The sequence below is a fragment of the Fopius arisanus genome, unplaced genomic scaffold (genome assembly GCF_000806365.1).
Source record: "Fopius arisanus strain USDA-PBARC FA_bdor unplaced genomic scaffold, ASM80636v1 scaffold00017, whole genome shotgun sequence".
NCBI lineage: Eukaryota > Metazoa > Arthropoda > Insecta > Hymenoptera > Braconidae > Fopius > Fopius arisanus.
In genome coordinates this window covers 760,417-779,248 of record NW_011887756.1, presented here as the reverse complement: position 1 = coordinate 779,248, position 18,832 = coordinate 760,417, and the positions used below count along the sequence as shown (strand labels likewise).

Below are 18,832 nucleotides of genomic sequence, written 5' to 3'. Positions count from 1 at the left end.
GATTTTATAAATAAATAACTGATGTTTTAAAGGAAATTCTCGCGAAATTTCAGAGTCAGAGCCAAAGAAGGTGCCCAATGGCTACAGAAAGTACCCAGAGTTCCTGACGATTCCAGGGAAAACATCGCTGGATAACCCAGAGTACATGTCTCAGGACGAACCCCCCCTGACTCCCCAGACAATAGGAATTCCAACGCCTGATCTCGATAAAGTTCTGACCAACGGTGCATTTGGCTCGCCAGTGAGACAGAGGAGTTCAGAAGAGGAGTCTGACCACGAATACTACAATGACTTCGATCGACTGAAACGAGAGCTCCAGCCACTCAAGCCACTGCGAAAAAATGAAACAACTGTTTAATAAATTGTTCATAGTCTTGTCCTAGTTTTCAAGTACTTAGGAGTGACGAAACAACTCGCCAATGTGATTAATCTTAAATCGAACAAAAATGTAGATAAATTATTTTTGATGAATTTTAGTGCAAAAATGAAACGCGGTGTTTCTTAATGTGCCATGCAACTGTGGCTTGTAAATACGATTTTTATAAAGAAATTTATTGATCAATTGTAGATCACTTGCATTTTTGGGGAGTATTCAGACGATTTTAATGATTTTTAATAGTGGAGATTGCATTTTATAGAAATGGTTATGTTATCGATGTAACAGAGGTTTCTACAACGAATTAATTGTACAGAGAGCCTCTTGCGGGCCACCGCTGACTGTGATAGGATAAACAAAATCATGACTTAAGGAAAAATGGAATTTTCAGGTCGTTTGCAATGAGAATAGCTCGATTGAGTTGAAAAAAATCTACTTAAATTGCGTGTCCATGCCATTTTATTTTTTATGTTTTTGGAGGGGGAGTACAATTTCAATTGAATCTTTTTGGTGACAAAATTGGATAGTGCCATGCTCTCCAGATTTTTAACATTTTTAAACACAAAGGACAATACGTCAATTTTTATACTGAATTTTTCATGGGTAATCACTGTACATTTGCCTTACGCATTACCGATGTAATTGCTAATTTAAGAATATCCTGTAATATATGTGTTCTCGAAAATATATAGATGATTGTAAATTTTATAGTTACGATATACTCAAAATCATGTCTCTTGTATGTTGAACAAATTTATTTTTCGGTAAGAGTTGTAAATATAGACTGTTACTTTAATAAACGAAATAATTACAAAACTCATGACTCCATTTAATTGACACTTTTTCCTCTGCATTTATTTATTGCTTAATTATCAATTTATCTCGAAGAGATATAGTTTTAAATAGTTAATTCAAGTGATTCCCCTTTTCTTCTCTGAAGTGGTACGTTCTGGGTTAAATAAATTTATGAAGAATGGAAGGGATAATTCTAAAGATAAATCTGCAAATTAAAAACTGGAATGAATTATTTTGTTGCAGTCTGTATCGGGACGAATGGACGAATGTCAGTACCATCAGACCGTCAGCATCATTATCGAAATCTTCGAGATAGATACACCAATTGTACTTACGTGGACGGTAATTTGGAGCTAGCCTGGCTACAGAATCACAATTTCGATCTGAGTTTTCTGCAGTATATCCGGGAAGTAACAGGATACGTGCTGATCAGTCATGTAGACATCAAAGTGGTTCTCCCAAGGCTTCAGATAATCCGAGGACGAACGCTTTTCAAACTTAACATTCACGACGTTGAATTTGCTCTACTTGTTACGCTGTGTAATATGATGAATCTGGAGATGCCAGCACTCAGGGACATTCTGAATGGTAGCGTTGGAATGTACAATAATTACAATCTCTGTCACGTCAAGACAATAAATTGGGACGAGATAATAACGGGACCAGGTGGTAAATATTTACGCGTATACAACTTTACGAGCCCTGAGAGATCCTGTCCCAAGTGCCATGAATCGTGTACCCTGGGTTGTTGGGGTGATGGACCAGAGAATTGCCAGAAATTCTCGAAAATAAATTGCTCCCCTCAGTGCTGGAAGGGCAGATGCTTCGGTCCAAATCCCAGAGACTGCTGTCACCTTTTTTGCGCTGGTGGTTGCACTGGTCCCAAACAGAGTGACTGCCTCGCATGCAGAAATTTCTACGATGATGGTGTTTGCACACAGGAGTGTCCACCCATGCAGGTATTAATGATTTACCTTTTCTGAACCTTTTATATCGATTTCGATAACTCAAACGATTTCAATTCAATCGGAAACTTATGACTTCATCAATAAAGAAAATACTGAAAGACAGAGGGTAAGGGCAATTAATTTTATTATTTTTTCTTTCTGTGAATGCTACAAGGTATACGACCAAGACCACTACTTCTGGAAGACAAATCCCAATGGAAAATACGCATATGGTGCTACCTGCGTGCGAAAGTGTCCAGAGCACCTGTTGAAGGACAGTGGTGCCTGTGTCAGATCGTGTCCCCCACAAAAAAAGGCTGAGAATGGTGAGTGCGTGCCCTGCGATGGTCCCTGCCCTAAGACCTGTCAGGGTGTCGACAAAGTCCACTCTGGGAACATCGAGAGCTTCAAAGACTGCACAATCATCGAGGGCTCCATTACGATTCTCGATCAGAGCTTCATCGGCTTCCAGAGCATCAACTCCGACTTCACCTTTGGCTCCAGATACGGACCAATGCATCCAGATCGTCTGGAGGTCTTCAGCACCCTCAAAGAGATTACTGGGTACCTGAATATTCAGGGCGCCCATCCGGACTTCAAAAATCTCTCTTACTTCAGGAATTTGGAGATAATCGATGGGAGAACTCTTACCGAGCACTTCGCGGCTCTTTATATTGTCAAAACTTCATTAGTTTCCCTTGGTCTCAGCTCACTCAAGAGAATATCTTCTGGGTGTTTCGCTATTTTAGAGAACAAGGAGCTCTGCTATGCACAGAGCATCAACTGGACGAGAATACGAAAGTCCGTTGAATATGGAAATTTATTGTCTAATAATAAAAACGATTCTGAGTGCGTGAAAACGGGATTAGTCTGCGATGCCCAGTGCTCTGATGAGGGATGCTGGGGTCCTGGACCCTCGCAATGTCTCTCCTGCAAGAATTTTATACTAGAAAATGTTTGCCTTGAGAGTTGTAATGCATTACCCGGGTAAGAGTAATAGAATTTTCAAATATCGTTTTTCCGTGAATCGTTTTACGCTTTGTCATTGATTTTCATGTAATTATTCCAGAATTTACGGAGCTGGTGATAAAATCTGCAAGCATTGCCATGAGGAGTGCGAAGGGACATGCCTGGGTCCAGCTGCTGATCATTGCACGTCCTGCAAGCATTTTAGGGATGGGAGATACTGCGTGGCGCATTGTCAGGCCTTGAAATACGAGGAGAATGGTGAATGTCAGCCTTGCCATAGTAATTGCATTGATGGATGCACTGGGCCAGAGAATAAGATAGGGCTTGGGGGATGCAATAGTTGTGCAAAGGCTATAGTTGATAACGATGTACCTGGGGAGTGTTTGCAGAGGCAGGATCCGTGTCCAGATGGTTACTACTACGAGTGGATTGATCCCCAGGAGTTGGGACCACTTAAGGCACTTGCTGGCACTGGTGCATGCAAAAAATGCCATCCACGTTGTAACAAGTGCACTGGATATGGGGTGCATGAGCAGGCGTGCCAGGAGTGCGTTAAATTCAAACGTGGTGAACACTGCGAGGACGAGTGTCCAGGTGATCATTATGTTGAGGCTGATACACAGCTTTGTATACCGTGTGCTTTTGAGTGTCGAAGTTGTTATGGGCCTGAGGCTAATCAGTGCTGGGAGTGCAGAAATTTGAGGATTTATGAGGATGGCGATCCTGGTGATAATTCTACAGTATTCAATTGCACTGGTTCATGTCCACCGGAGTATCCTCATAAGATTTTTTTTGACGAGGGCGAGCCTTATTGCTCTGCTGCAGCGGCTGGTTCTGCATTTGTGCAGGAGGAAATACCTCCTGCGGTTTTGATGGGAGTGGGAATTATCGTGGTGTTGATTTTAGTGGTGAGTGCTATAATTGTGTGGCAGTGGAGACTGAGGACGAAGGCTAAAGAGAATACGGTGAAGATGACGATGGCACTGACGGGGATGGATGACAATGAGCCATTGCATCCGACTGGTGTCAAGCCAAATCTTGCCAAGTTGAGGATTACTAAGGAGGAGGAGATGAGAAAGGGTGGGATACTTGGGTATGGAGCTTTTGGCAATGTGTATAAAGGGGTTTGGGTACCTGAGGGTGAGAATGTCAAGATTCCAGTGGCCATCAAGGTACTTCATGACAGCACTGGTGCCAATATGTCCAAGGAATTTCTGGATGAGGCGTACATCATGGCTAGTGTTGATCATCCGAATTTACTTCAACTTCTCGCTGTATGCATGACCTCCCAGATGATGCTGGTGACTCAGTTGATGCCACTGGGCTGTCTTCTTGATTTTGTTCGCACTTATAAGGACAAAATTGGATCGAAACCGATGCTCAATTGGTGTACACAAATAGCGCGTGGTATGTCGTATCTGGAAGAGCGGAGACTCGTACATCGCGATCTCGCCGCAAGAAACGTTCTCGTTCAAACTCCAAGTTGCGTTAAAATAACAGATTTTGGTTTGGCTAAATTGCTGGACATCAATGAGGATCAGTACAAGGCAGCTGGAGGAAAAATGCCCATTAAGTGGCTGGCACTCGAGTGCATTCAGCACCGGGTGTTCACTCACAAATCGGACGTCTGGGCATTCGGTGTCACCATCTGGGAGATATTGACCTACGGTGGTCGACCCTACGAGCAAATACCCGCCCGAAATGTTCCAGAACTCCTGGAGAAAGGTGACCGACTGCCACAACCGAAAATCTGTTCAATCGACGTCTACATGATAATGGTGAGCTGTTGGTTCCTGGACACCGAGTCAAGGCCATGTTTCAGAGAGCTCGCCGATAATTTCGGCAAAATGTCGAGGGATCCTGGCAGGTACCTCGCCATCAAAGACGACAGCAACATGAGACTCCCTTCGTACAGCATTCAAGATCAGAAGGAGTTGATCAGAAATCTGGCGTCAGCCATGGACAGTCCGGAGACTGTCCTAGAAGCCGACGAATACCTCCAGCCTACATCCAGGCATCCAGCAGCCTCGACATCCAGTACCTCAGGATCTCCCCATAACACACCAGGAAAAACCTGCTGGCCACATGGAACTCCTCCATTAACCACGGACTCTCCGACTCCTCAAAATCAACAGAATTTTGACAGAGAAATGCTCAAGTACAGAACAACCCATGAGAGTGGTAGAGACACTTCTCAAGACCCCAGCAGCTCAGGCCAGAGCTCCAATTACACTCATCTCAATGGTCACTGCGGCGAGAGCACTTCGGAGAGCTCCAGGTACTTTTCGGATCCTCTGAAGACGACTAGTGCCAAAGGTAACACAATCATCCCTCATCTATAAAATTCTTTTGCTCTTTTTCTTGTCCACAAAAAATTTCTTTTTCTTCTATTCTCACAATTTATATTCTAGACGGCGATACAACAGACGATTGTTTCTCCATAGAACTCGATCCGACCTATCAACAAGCCCAATTAGGCAGCATCAAGCTTGATCTCCCCCTAGACGAAAACGATTATCTCATGCCTTCACCTAAACGCAATAATACCTCGCAGTACATGGATCTCGTCGGTGATAATCAATCCGCTGGTAAATCCCAATACGATCAATAGAAATATCCAAAATCTATGAGTTCATTCGAATTTCTGAATTGTTACGAAATAATTATTACTTTTCGCAGATTTAGAACCAAAGAGAGTGCAAAACAGCTACCGCAATCTGGAGTTCCTCAGAATTCCAGATAAAACATCCCTGGACAACCCAGAGTACATGTCCCAGGACAATGAGATCCCTCAATCCCCTGGGGGTTTAACGCCTGATCTCGATAAAGTCGTCGCGAATTCAGAATTTGCAGCGCAGAGGCAGAGAAACTCCGAGGAAGAGTCTGATCACGAGTACTATAACGATTTCGATCGTCTGGAACGTGAGCTTCAGCCTCTGAAGAAGAATGAAACAACTGTTTAATAAATCAAAGTTATTTCCTAATTGTTCGAAGTACTTAGGGCGTGACAACTGGAACTTTCGTGCAATGAGAGGATAAAGAGGTGATTGGATTCTTAAGGTGCCATTACACTGTGGCTTGTACATAAAAAATACGAAGAACAATTTTAGTTATTAATTCGTAATTCTGTTAGAATTTTATGAAGTTTTCTTGATTATTCTAAATGGAAATTGAAGGGAAAATATTGGAGTGATTTTAGTTTTGGAGGGGGAGGACGTTTTGCGTATTTTTCACTTCCGCCTTTTGTAAATCGTTATGCGATAATTCATTGGACAGATTTTTACCGCATAATTATGTCGAGAGAAATGTATAAATGCGGTTTACCGCTGACTGTGATAGAATTAGAATTTTTCTTCCAGCGAGGAACAAAATTAAAAACATGGAAGAGGAACAGTGTTATAACTTAAAGAGATTTTTAAGCTCCAATTTGAGGCAATCGTTTTTAAATATTAGTATTAATTTATTGTTAAGAAAATCATTCGTAACTGTCAGCGTACAAATAACTTACTGTTACCAACGAAATTGTCGCCAATTTTATCCCCAACGAAAACATTTTCGATTCTTTTACACAATCGAGTTACAAAATAAATCAACTATTTACATGAGATTAACTTATTCTAAAAACAAATGGTTCTAAACCACAGAAATTCTAGGATAAGACCAACGATTTTGTAATTATCGTACAATAAATAAACGTAACAACGAAAATTCATTAAAAAATTACATTCAAAAAAATGTACATATGTATCGTGAGTGCAGCAAATAAATAAAATTTGAAATAACTCGGATACCGATAATTTGGGAATTAAAATTTACATTTTCTCCAGCACAAAAAATAGTCCTTTCTTCCTAAATCATTCTGCAGATCACACGAGATTAACAGGTAAAATCGACTTATCTCTTTATCACTTCACTGTCGATTTTACGTATATGTGATGTATATCTACTATGTGTGAGTCAATGTTGGCTGCAGACAAGTCAGTCGTGTTTGAAGCGTCATACTACGCAGTTTATCCATCGTCATTCTTCAATCGAGACGAGCAAACCGAATTTTAAACGATTCACGTGAATAATCTGCTTACATCACTCCTTCTGGACTTCCGGTAAAAATACTCGCGTTTTATTTTCTCCTTTTCACAACCCCCAGTGTTTTTATATCCTCTATCATCAGAACAAAGTTAATAAATTATTTCTTATAATAATTAAATTTATAGAAAAGATAAAATGACGGAGAACAACAAAGTGGATGATCCGCACTTTCGCCACTTATTCGACGGGAATACGTCATTCAATGTTTATAAAAAAGACGTAATTAATTTATCAGTAGGAGCGCCAGGCCCTGACCTGCTCAAGAATTGCGGGAAAATTCTGTTAAAAGCCACTGAACACCGAGCGGTAAATAATACAATTGAATAATTGAGTAGTGAAATGGGATAAATTTACAATGTTCCATAATTATTGATTTATCTCCAAAGCGATGGATGCCACGTGGAAATACTAAAGGACGTTTTTTACAGCTGATAAAATTTCCTATAAAAACGCTATTTTGATATTTTTTCCTCAGACCACTGCATTCTCAGATTAATTGTAGTTTAATAGAAATGTTAAATTGGATTTATCTCGCTTTACAATTTTACTACTGAATTCATGACCCCAGACAGAAGAGGAAAAAGAGGGAATGCATTATCTCTACCAGTACGGGATAACCGCAGGTTTGTGGGAATGCAGAGAGCAACTATCTGAATTCCTAACTCGGCGGTATGGAGACATTCCTGTCAAGAGAGAAAATCTAGTGTTGACTTGTGGCGCAACTCATGGGCTGCAATTAATATTGACAACAATTTTATCACCGAATGGAGTTATATTCGTTGAAGAAGTTACTTATATGATAGCCCTCGACGCCTTTCGACAGTTTCCCCTCATAAGAATCGTTACAGGTCATTATTTTTATCTCTAGAGTATTGCCATTGGATTCAAGAACGATAAAAAAATTCTGTTATTTTTTTCAGTTCCGATGAAGGATAAAACCGTGGATATCGAGGCGTTCGAGAAAATCGTTGTAGAGGAGAAGAGAAGAAACGATTATTATCTGAATGATCAGAAGATCTTCTGGGGGATGTTTTATACGATTCCCACTTATCATAATCCTACGGGAATGGTTCTACCGGAAAGTAAGAGTTATATTCGTATTTATTATGATCTGAAGTCTTTCAGCGAAATCAGTGCGAGTGATTAATATTTTTCTTCGCAGATAAATGCAGAAAATTAATTGAAATAGCTAGAAGACATTCCGTCGTAATTGCCTGTGACGATGTTTACAATCTTCTCCACTACAACGAAGGCTCTCCACCCAGGAGATTACTAGCTTACGATTCCCCAGATGATGAAGAGTACAAAGGTGGCAATGTTATATCCAACGGATCATTTTCTAAAATTCTGTCGCCAGCAATTCGTCTCGGGTGGATCGAAGGGCCTCCTCGAGTAATTAAAATTCTGCGACTCTCGTAAGCCCAGAAACTTTCGTTAATCCAAGTTTATCAGAGAGAATTCGGAGTTTTTAGTTTTTTTTCAGAGGAATTCTTCTGAGTGGAGGAGCAGTGAATCATTATGTGTCTGGAGTTATCACAAGTCTTTTAGAACTTAAATATGCAGATGAGTACTTGGATTTACTCAAGAAGACTTACGCAGTACGTGACACATTTGATGTTATCCGTGATTTTAAATTTATTATCATCAATTGTTTTCTTAATTTTTTTGATTTAGGAACGTCTAGCAGCCGTTTGTGAAATATTGAATCGGTATCTCCCTCGATGTTGCAGTTATGATAAGCCAGAGGGTGGATATTTTATTTGGATCACCCTCCCTCCAGGTTAATAATTTTTTAATAAATTCTAGACCCTCTAGTTCAATCATGCGGTTGAAAATTGATTAACCATTTCCTGAATTCAGATTGCGATGCAGCAGAATTCATGAAATGGTGCAACGAAAAATATAGAGTGACTGCGATACCAGGAGTAAGATTTTCGAACACTGGTGAAGCCAAAAATTTCCTGAGACTCAGCATTGCGTTTCACCCGACCGAAACCCTGAGGAATGCAACTCAAAAGTTGTGTGAGGGAATCCTAGAGTACGTCAGAAATGACATGAAGAAGTCCTAATAATGCTCAAGCTATTTATATTTGTGAAATTCGAAAGAGAAAAAAACTATGTACAAAAAAATTAAATTCAGAAGCGAAGTATTCCAGGAATATCTCTGAATCTTAAAGAACTAGCAAAATTTTTCTGGAGTCTTTTTTGTAGTATTCATTGCACACTAGACAAAACATTCTGAGGAAATTTTTGTGTTTTTTGATATTTGTCAAACACTTGACTAGGGAACAGATCAATTTGTTACCCTTTACCTTGTCATTATTAAATTGCATAAACGTATTTATTCAGTTCGCAGTAATTCTTTCTGTTTGGTGTTGAGAAGGTCTTCAGCTTCCTTCACGTATTTCTCACAGATGATGTCCAATTGGTTCTGGACCCTTCGCACCTGGTCTTCAGAAATTGATTCTATTTTCTTCACGTTTTTTATCTCTTTAATTTTCATGTTTTTGAGATGATCCCGGCATTTTATGAAGAGAGCTTTCGCGCTCTTGGCAAGACCTTCTCTGTGTTCTTTTGTTACCCTGGAAATATTTAAGGTGTGAAACAATTTTTTTTGTGCCAAAATTTTATAACAATCGTTGAAAAATTATGAAAAATAGCTCGCCTACTTTGGTATTGGAATAAAAATTGTCGTTCCATCCTGCTGAGGATTTAGATTGAGTCCACTTTTAGTGAGAGCCTCTAGAACCTGGGGAATGGCCTGAGGAAAGGTCGTGACATTAAGTACAACGACTTTAGGCTTTCTGGATATCTGAACGAGTTCCTGGAGCATGTATTCCTCCCCCTCGAAGTTCACAACGACCTGTTCAATGGACCCAATGGAAGACCTGAGAGAGACGTACACCACAAAATTCTTCTTCATCTCCTCAACCGCATGATCCATCTGGCTCGTGAATTTATTGACATCGATGAAATCCGAGAGTTCATTAATATCGACATTTTGAGGTTTTCCCATTCTTTTCTTGTCCCCCTTTTGCTTGACTTTCCCTAGAGCCCGAGACGTGAAAAACATTCTCTCGCAGCTCCTCTGATAATTTTTATGGAACAACACAGCCGGTGCTCCATTGCGAACAGAACTTCCGTCATGTCTCGAGGTGAACCCAGAGGATAAATTACGAACCGTGTGCTGAACAGGTGAGAGAAAAGTCCCTGATTTGTTCGAGGCTCTCGACAAAATCAGGAATAATTGTTTCATTATGTTCCCGCAACTTGTGAACCGGCGAGGGATTGATAATCCTGACTGCCATGATGGTTCTGGAGACTAGTCGTGACAGCTGGTATTCGATCCGAGAACTCTCACTAAGAATAAACATTTTATTCATCTTCAAATTCATATTTCTATCACAAAACATTCATTTTCAATCCTCAGAAGCCTCCTAATTAGCAATCCGACCAATTTAATTAATGATTATTAATGTTCAATAGTTTTATTCATTTATATTTATAGTCATCACTGCGCAGGATTTTTCCCATTTTTTGCGCATGCCCCACTCAAAATTCCCCCCACTACGCAGCTCCTCGCGCACCGCCATCGCCGCCATATTGAGCCTTTGTTCATCGCACGAGTCGTTTGGTACGTCCGTATTTTCCTCATTTTCCCTCTAATTATCCTGAAAAACCATTCCAAATCATCGACTTAGTGTCCAGGAGTGGCCTCCACATCTCAGTACATATAAATTTCATCGATTAGCTACGTAATTATCCTTCAATCACGTATTTATCAATTTTTATCGATTATTTCAACTCGGGCAGTCTTCTCCATTGCGCACCATCACGGCGCACAGCGACCGACGCCATGTTGATTCCCACACAATACGCCGAACGTCGAGCTGTGCGAACGTGTTTCACTATTTTCGCCATGAATTTTCCCGAAAACGGCGGAAAATCGTCGACCCGACGTGCAGAAGGTGACCCCTAATCCTCATTATACATTTATTTCGCATTTTTTATCGGTTATTAATGTAATTATTCCATTTTTGGCGATGAAAAGGCTCTGCCAGGAATTCTCCTTTGTTTGGCAGTATCGCCAAGGCAATCGACGCCATCTTGATTCCTTTGTTGTCGGGTCATGCATCGACTGGAGGCATTTGTGGAGACCTGATGAAGCTTCGACTGAGGTATCACCTCCTGTACCGACAGTGTAACATATTTTTTTGTTGTCGAGTCGGTGATCGGACAGTGACCATCGCCGATGGTCAAGTGCGGTTTTTTAATCGGGTTTTTCTATTTTACCGACAATCCAATGTCCAGGAAGTGATGTAAACTACTCCTGGAGGGATTTTAGTTACCGCGAGTGGTTTTTTGACAAGTGCCGAGTGTTGTGTTGTGAATTGTGCCTGAGGATTAGTGCGAGATCTTCAAGGACTTGACAGCCTGCTCCAGTGGAGGAGGGATCCCCAGGATGTCAACGTCGGGGGCTCAACGATCCGGTGAGTTTTTAAATTTATTTATTCATTTTTTTTGCGTTAAAAAATGGGAAGATGAAAGTGCGAAGTCAATCGTTGTCTGAGATATTCAACAGAAATCCGAGTTTAATCAAGATATTCTCGTTTCACCGCGATTCCCTAATAGAGTAATTATTTCTCAACTATCTCACATTATTATAAAGACTAATAGACTAGGGGAAAGTGGATAAGTTATACGCAGTACCCCCTGCGTCATCGTTCAACGCTCTCAGTCTATTCCATGCTATTATCTCAATTAATCAACTTCTCACCGTACTTGCCACGCATATGATGTACACTAAATTGAAGTCGTTTGACACCAGTTGCCGGATATAACACATTCCTAACCGTTGAAGCATTATTCAAAGTTTTCATGAATAATTGTTGTTGTCAACGATGAAATTGTTGGCACATCAGTTGCTAATTTCCAAAAAAATCGTGACTCAATGAGATAACGGAGATGAAGTTATTTTCTCAGTTTTTCCTTGGTGCATATCTATCTTGAGTGGAGTCGTAAAATTTTTTCAATACACTGACAGCTTGTGCTCAACATTTTAGCTAACATGTGTCGAGCGTTTTCGTATTTTCCACACGAAGAATTCCGAAAAGTTTCTTGAGTTGTGCAGAACCTGTTGGTTTAGATTCCTATCCAATGCTGAGGGAAAAATATACCTGATGAGGAACTGGTGGGAAAGCAATAGGTCAAAATAAAGTTACGGATTCTAGTCGGAATAGATGGGGTGTAAATAATTTTTTGGCATTAGTTGTTAAAGTTGTTTAAGACGTCGGGCGAATGCAACATTTCCACGGATTTATTTTTTATTCTTGTGAACAAAGGATAGGATTTCAGTCAGTTTATGGATCTATAAATGTGGATTGGGGTAATTTTTAGAGATGCTGGTTTGAAAAACATTAGAAGGGGAAAGAAAAAATCCCAGCGTCATCTATTGATACTTCGAACCCACGAATATCATTTTTATATCCATATCCTGTCAGAACTATTACGTTTTTACGATTGCAAGTCGGTAGTTTATGACTCGAGGCGGAAAAATGATGGCACCGTCAAGTTATCGGTGCAGTGTCATTGGATCGAGTTGAACTAGCTCAAAATGTCGATTTACTCTTGATGGACCGATCAAACTCCCAATAAATAAACACTCAAACTTTTCCAGAAGTGGAAACTAGAATTCTCAATAGCTGTAAATCGGAAGCTTCGAATTGGCTGACTTTTATTTCAATTTCACCGTCGAATCTATATCACTATCTCAAAAACGATAAATTTTTCCCACCCCTTTAGTACAACCCGCCTATTCGAAAGAAAAAATCTTTAAAAATCTTTATCTCATCCTTTTCTCCATGATAACTAAAAAAAAAACTTGTCTGAAACAATGCCGCTGAAATCCCCCGCGAAGACAGCCTAATCCATCATTAATCCTCTCCTTAACCCCCGGTACAATGACACCCCCTGTAGAGGTTCCTACCCCATGTAAACACTCCATCCCAACCCGAGGGTTTGCGAAAAAAAGCCACAAAACAAAAAGGAGAGTCAGGGAATGCCCCGGGAGTAAAGAGATACCAAGTGGAGGATTTTTTCCCTACCCTCTCTCTCTTTTTTGTTTTTGACAGAGGGTCGGGGCGACAGTACGACACGAGTGCATATAAACCCGGGGGTTTTGTTGGTGGCGATGATGGCGCTTTGCCGGTGGGAGGCTAAACCCGTGCGAGCGAAGGGAAAATAATAATAAAAAAAAATAAATAAAAAAAAATATCTCTCCTGGTGTTTGTGCGTGTGTATGGAGTGCATGCGCGCGCAACGGCTTTGTCTGATCGTCGAGTTGGAGGGGCGGGGGGAGGGGTTAGGGTGGGTGGTGGAGGGGGTTCCCATTCCTCCGGAGGGGAGCGAGGAGCGAGGGGGTTCCGTTTGGTGGTGGGCATCGGGGAGCGAGGGGGTTCCATTTGACGGCGCGAGAGGGGGGGGGGGGGAGCTTATGTGCGCACCACGAGGGGAACGTGGGTCCACGGTAAACCCATGGCGGACGGTCTAAACCTCCACCGAGGCAACTTGCATCCTTTCAGTGTTTCAGTCGGCCGCTGAACCCGCGCGCCGCACGGTCCTGTCGTCTGTGATCATCAGTTTTTGAGCATTTTCTGTTCGCCTCTTTTTTTCACAAGCCTCCCTCCTTTTTCTGTCTTTCTCAATTTTTTAGTTTTTTCGTTTTTTCATGTGTCGTGGGTAAAAGAATTATCGGAGATTTATAGCGTTTGCTCCGGGAGTTCCGGAGTATTTGCGTGCATCAACGTGAGGATTTAATTGGGAGTGATTTTTTTTTTTTTTTTTAATTCCGGAGTACGTGGGGGACGAGTTTTGGGTTTTATTTTTTTCATCGTTGTACCGTGCTTTTTGAAACTGATTTTGATTTGGTTTTTGTGGACTGTTGGATCGCATTGGTTTTACAAGGATTCGAGACAGTGGTGGAGGGACAATTGCCTGCATGGTGAGTCTTTTGGTTGTTTTGGTGGATTGTTTTGGAGATTGGGTTGTTTAAATTTTTTGGGGATTTTAACGCGCGCTGGTCTCGCTTGCGCGATTATCAGGGCGCATGGATGCTTGGAGTTTTTTTTCATTTATTCGCGAATTTTTAAAAAATTGGATTATTCCTCGGGGCATTTGGGAATTCAGGGGGCAGGTGGTGTTAGGGAATTGGAAATAAAAGGAGTTTATTGGGATGGTTTCGCAAACTTTGAGACTGAGGTGAAGCTACGTCGGTTGGAAAGCGATAGGTTTAAACTATTGGCACATAACTATTGTATTTCTTTTTTTAACTTATTGAATGGATTTCTCAAAGGGGGAAGTGATGAGATGTGATGCAAGTGTTATTATTCGGTATTTGTTATTTAATTGTTTTTGATAATGAATGGATCTAGAGATTCATAACAATTTCACCACTAAATGATTCTGGGAAGAAACAAAAAAAATTGCAACTTGTGCGTTAAATGATTTCAACGACCACTTCTCGCAAATAATTACGCAAACCCATTCATTACTCAGGTTAAAAAAAGAAAGTACTAAATGAGAATTTACGACCGATGGATATTATCTATCTCACTTGATTGAGGGAAAAAAAGTGGTGAAATAATAATTATTAGAGTTTTTTTTTTTCTCGAAACATTGTTTATTGATCGGCAATGGTGATTGCATCTTGTGATTCTACGTGACCGATTTGAGTCAATAAATGCTGTACCGCATTTGCGCAATACGTAATATCCACGTTTATTCTGTTTTTAAAAGGACCCATTGTTGTTAAAAAAAAATGGGAATAAAAATGATCAAGACCTCGTTCTCGCTTTCAGGATCATTCAAGGTTACAAAAGAGGCAACAATTTTTTATTTCACGGGAATGACAGTCTCTCTCTGATAATAATCACCGGTTATCGGTAATTATCATGTGATATTTATTGAACCGTTCGTGTATACAGCATCCGCCTCGCGTGTATCAAACATCTCTCTTTGGACTCTCTTTTATTCATCATTCTCAACCACCGAAAATAAAGAAAATTGATAAACAAGGGGTGCAATAAATAACAGGTGTTGTCGATCGGTTTGGCCCGAGCAAAGGATGAAAAAATAAATGAATAATTGAAATAATTGTACATCACAGGAGCCGGTATTTCTCCACTCCACGTGCTTCCGGTGTTAATCACGAAGGTCTGGATTTCTGTTTACATTCGAGTACATCATTACTCTCGAAAAGAATTATTTCTATTTTCAATTGATCCCGCGGGGGTCAAGTTGAAAATTACGCCTCGTGATTTCGATCTCCAGTTATTTTCATAATCGTTTTCATTATGAGACTGTTAGGTTTTTCTCTTTTTATCAGTGAATGGCTTCTCGATTAATTTTTTCTTTGCTACGGTTATTATCAACGGTTACTTTAATGCATCGATTTTCATCTCGTTCTTTTTTTTTTCTTTTCCTCAATTTCTTTCTCGGGTGACGCAATGGCCAATTATTTTATTACTCCATCTTCCACCGTTTGAATTGAATCTGTCAGTGACGAAGAGCGAGGGTATTAATCGAAACAAGTTGAATGAAAAGGGGCGGTGGGAGGGTGGGGTGGTAGAGAGGGTGGAAAATTGATCGGTTTTGGCAAATCCGCCGTATGGCTCCATAGTCGTTCATTATCACTCCAATCGCATTACTGGCTATTGGAATTGAGCACCGGTGACAATTCAATGGATGATAGGGAGTGGGTGGTTTTAGGGGATGAAAGGGGGGACCAATTTGATCTTCAACCCGTGCTCGGTTGGTGGAAATGGCACTGAGGGGGAAACCCCTGACTCAACCAGTGCCAACCCCAGGGCTCCTTGTCGCAGTACGACAATCGATATTTGTTGCTGCATGAAAAAAAAAAAAACCTAATAATCCAAAAAGAAAAAGAAATGTTGAATGGTTGACTGTAATTCGTTTGCCGAGGGCTGCTCCCGCAAATTAGTTTACTAATTATTTTTTTTTTCTTTCTTTCTTTTTTCTCCGTCTTTCCGGCTGTCGCAAACTTTGAGATGTTAATTATTTTTTATTCAACAAGTTATACAAATCGTTTAGGAAAATTTGTTTATCACAAGACTTGGGTATTTGGGTATTTTTATGGATGAGTGATTCGTGTTGGTGAAATTGGAAAGATTAGATTTTTTAGCCGCTTTGCGAGGTCTCGGTGGATGTAAAAAGTGCGGATTTATTAGTGATAAATAATTTTTTCATAAATGTTAAAGTGGCATTGGTATTGCCCAATGCTACACGGGTTTCCCACGTATACGGGAGTGTCTCTCGACACCTCCGTAGACTCGCAATATCCGTGGACTTTATTTTCTTCAGGGTTTTTTCCTTTTTTTTTTCTTTTTTTTTCCAACTTCTCAGAACGTTGAAGTGCTCGTAAAGAATAGCATCCCTGGGACGCCCCGAGAGACAACGATTCTCCCATTGTCTCTGGTTATTCAGAGACTGGTTATATCCATCTCACATCCCACCCTTACCCTTCGCGTTTTATCACTTTTTGTTTTTCACAGACGTGGAGCCCGATTGATTGTCTGCTCCTCACAATGCACATCAAAGTGCGTATTTCATGGTGGAGATTGCCATCTTGGGGTGGGAGAGATGATGTCGATTTTTGGGGGTGGCTATTCCCATTTTTCCCCCCCGTTGAGGCTATTTTATCCACTCGGCTCGAGGGTTGGAATATTCAGGGGCTATGACTTCCGGGTTTTTTTTTTATTATTCATTTTTTTTCTATTCGTTCAAGACGTCGCGATTTATTGGACTCGTGTTCTTCGTGGATTTGTATTTTACAAATCTAGAAAATATTGATCGAATTTCCGTGAATTTTCGCATTGGATATTCTTTGAAATTATTTATTTATTGATTATATTTTAATTGGAAGGAATAGTAAAACATTTCGGTTGAGTTTGAATCGAATTTGGTGGTATTTTTTGGGAATTGAGGATTTTTAAAATAGTGCGAGAGCACTGAAAGAATCATCAGTATTTGCCGGGTTTATTGACCCCCTCCCACCTCACCCACTGAAAAATCAGAGTCCGGAATTATTATTACCAGTGTAGAAACTTGGAGAGGTCTGGGTTACGTAAAAATGGTACCGACTTTCGATTGAATCTCGGATGACCCACATGGAGATTATTTTTTTTCGGTTGCGAGGGGATCGAGGAGTTGACGGTGATTAATTGGTAGATATATCATATTATTTTCTCAGGGGATTTGGATTTTTTTTTTAAACGGTTAAATTGGTAATTGATGAGCATCAGGTCCCAATTACGTTTTCGATTGTTGTAATGGATTAAATTATCTACAAAGCTCCAACATCTTTGCATGAAATATTGATGAGATTTATCAATGAATTTTTTAAAAAATCCATTCGCTTCTTGTTAGAGAGAAATTAACGGGTTTTCAGCCCTTGGGGGGGTATTTATTTTAGTGGCACAAATTTTGGTGATAAAAAATTGTTTTAACGGGGAAAAAAGGAATTTCAAAGTGGAAAATTGATTCTTTATGAATGATCCTCACGGTTTGCTGTGAATGGTGTACTTAAACTCCCTTAGTATGAAACCCAGGGAGAATTAACGAGTCAGACAATTATCCTGGGTCCAGAGAAATGATGAACGAGGTCGCTGGCACTTTTTATCCACTTTCCAAGGCGTATATTGCCATTACCACCGTCATTACCGTCACGATTATTTTTTGTTAGTGCCTCGTTGTGCGGTTAAAATATTATAAGTTGAAAAAAATAAATAAATCCCAATTGTCGGTTAACGGCACTTTAAAAAATGTTTTTAAATTCGATATTCCACTATTTTTATTCAGTTTCTTTGATCTGCTTTAGGCACGATATCTTTCAAATGGAATTCCTCGTGATTCAGGGAGATATCATTTTTCGTTGTTGGATCAAGGGGTGGGCAATAAATCATTACCTCCGAGGGTAAAATCGGTGGAATGATTCAACCGATAAAGTGCACCCAAGAATAATTGTTTAAATTAATTATTTCAGCGGTTATTTCAATTATTAATTTCTGCCAATGAAGAATCAATTTTCAATTAATGGTTTTTAATTGAAAGTAGTAATTTTTTGGTGTTTCAATAAATTTTATCGTTTGAGTCAAATGATTCATTTTTTTTCTGGGTGTGGTGGGGATTATTCAGCCTGGTGGTTCTTTATTCATCTAAAAATGAATGAATCCTCAAACTTATGTCTAAGTTCTCAAGGCCTTGGGAGACCGGTGGGCGTTGAACTTTGGAACAGTCCGGATGACTCTTCTATTTTTTTTTTTCCCCTCAAAAATGAAATTTTTTCGAGGAATGACTAGCAACTCTGGATTCATTCACCTTTGAAAAATCGTAATATCTCATCGTAATTTTCTCAATTTCCTGTTATCTCGGTGTACTCGTGGTCTCTCGTATCAGTCTGAGTGCTATCCACTTCTTGGTCTGGTCAACCACTCGACACAAATACCACTTGAACCAACTCCAACCTTTCTCCGATGATTTTGGAGATGACACTCCAGGTGAAGATCAGTCCTGAAAATCATCGGACAATTTTCCCCCAATTATCATGAAATTAATTATCAATACGGGAGATCCAGCGTGT

At 40.2% G+C, this 18,832-nt stretch overlaps 4 protein-coding genes across 9 annotated transcripts in view; 3 read left to right on the top strand and 1 right to left on the bottom strand.

Moving 5' to 3' along the window:
- Egfr (epidermal growth factor receptor) overlaps positions 1 to 7,190 on the top strand; it is a 65,493-nt gene extending 58,303 nt beyond the window's left edge. For 4 of the 6 annotated variants that reach the window (XM_011300403.1, XM_011300399.1, XM_011300401.1 and 1 more), the window contains one exon: positions 54 to 1,174. In XM_011300403.1, coding sequence (XP_011298705.1) covers positions 54 to 358 — 305 coding nt within the window. In that variant the 3' untranslated portion in view covers positions 359 to 1,174. Of the gene's footprint in view, positions 1 to 53; positions 1,175 to 1,414; positions 2,131 to 2,293; positions 3,106 to 3,187; positions 5,404 to 5,498; positions 5,676 to 5,766 lie in introns of those variants that run through there. The other 2 variants (XM_011300404.1, XM_011300402.1) reach the window with 1 other exon arrangement.
- On the top strand, positions 7,065 to 9,520 carry LOC105263901 (uncharacterized protein YER152C-like). Its single transcript, XM_011300406.1, has 8 exons — positions 7,065 to 7,190; positions 7,302 to 7,482; positions 7,745 to 8,024; positions 8,097 to 8,258; positions 8,339 to 8,591; positions 8,660 to 8,774; positions 8,851 to 8,956; positions 9,037 to 9,520. Exons 2-8 carry the CDS (start codon positions 7,312 to 7,314, stop codon positions 9,243 to 9,245), a joined length of 1,296 nt encoding a protein of 431 aa, XP_011298708.1. The 5' UTR covers positions 7,065 to 7,190; positions 7,302 to 7,311; the 3' UTR covers positions 9,246 to 9,520.
- Positions 9,246 to 10,665, bottom strand: mRRF1 (mitochondrial ribosome recycling factor 1). Its single transcript, XM_011300407.1, has 2 exons — positions 9,846 to 10,665; positions 9,246 to 9,758 (listed from the first exon to the last, which is right to left on the bottom strand). Exons 1-2 carry the CDS (start codon positions 10,430 to 10,432, stop codon positions 9,518 to 9,520), a joined length of 828 nt encoding a protein of 275 aa, XP_011298709.1. The 5' UTR covers positions 10,433 to 10,665; the 3' UTR covers positions 9,246 to 9,517.
- Positions 10,666 to 11,532: 867 nt separating this feature from the next.
- Positions 11,533 to 18,832, top strand: part of LOC105263896 (dual specificity protein kinase pom1) — a gene marked incomplete in the record, with an annotated part of 87,108 nt that continues 79,808 nt past the window's right edge. The window contains 1 exon segment of the mRNA XM_011300391.1: positions 11,533 to 11,666.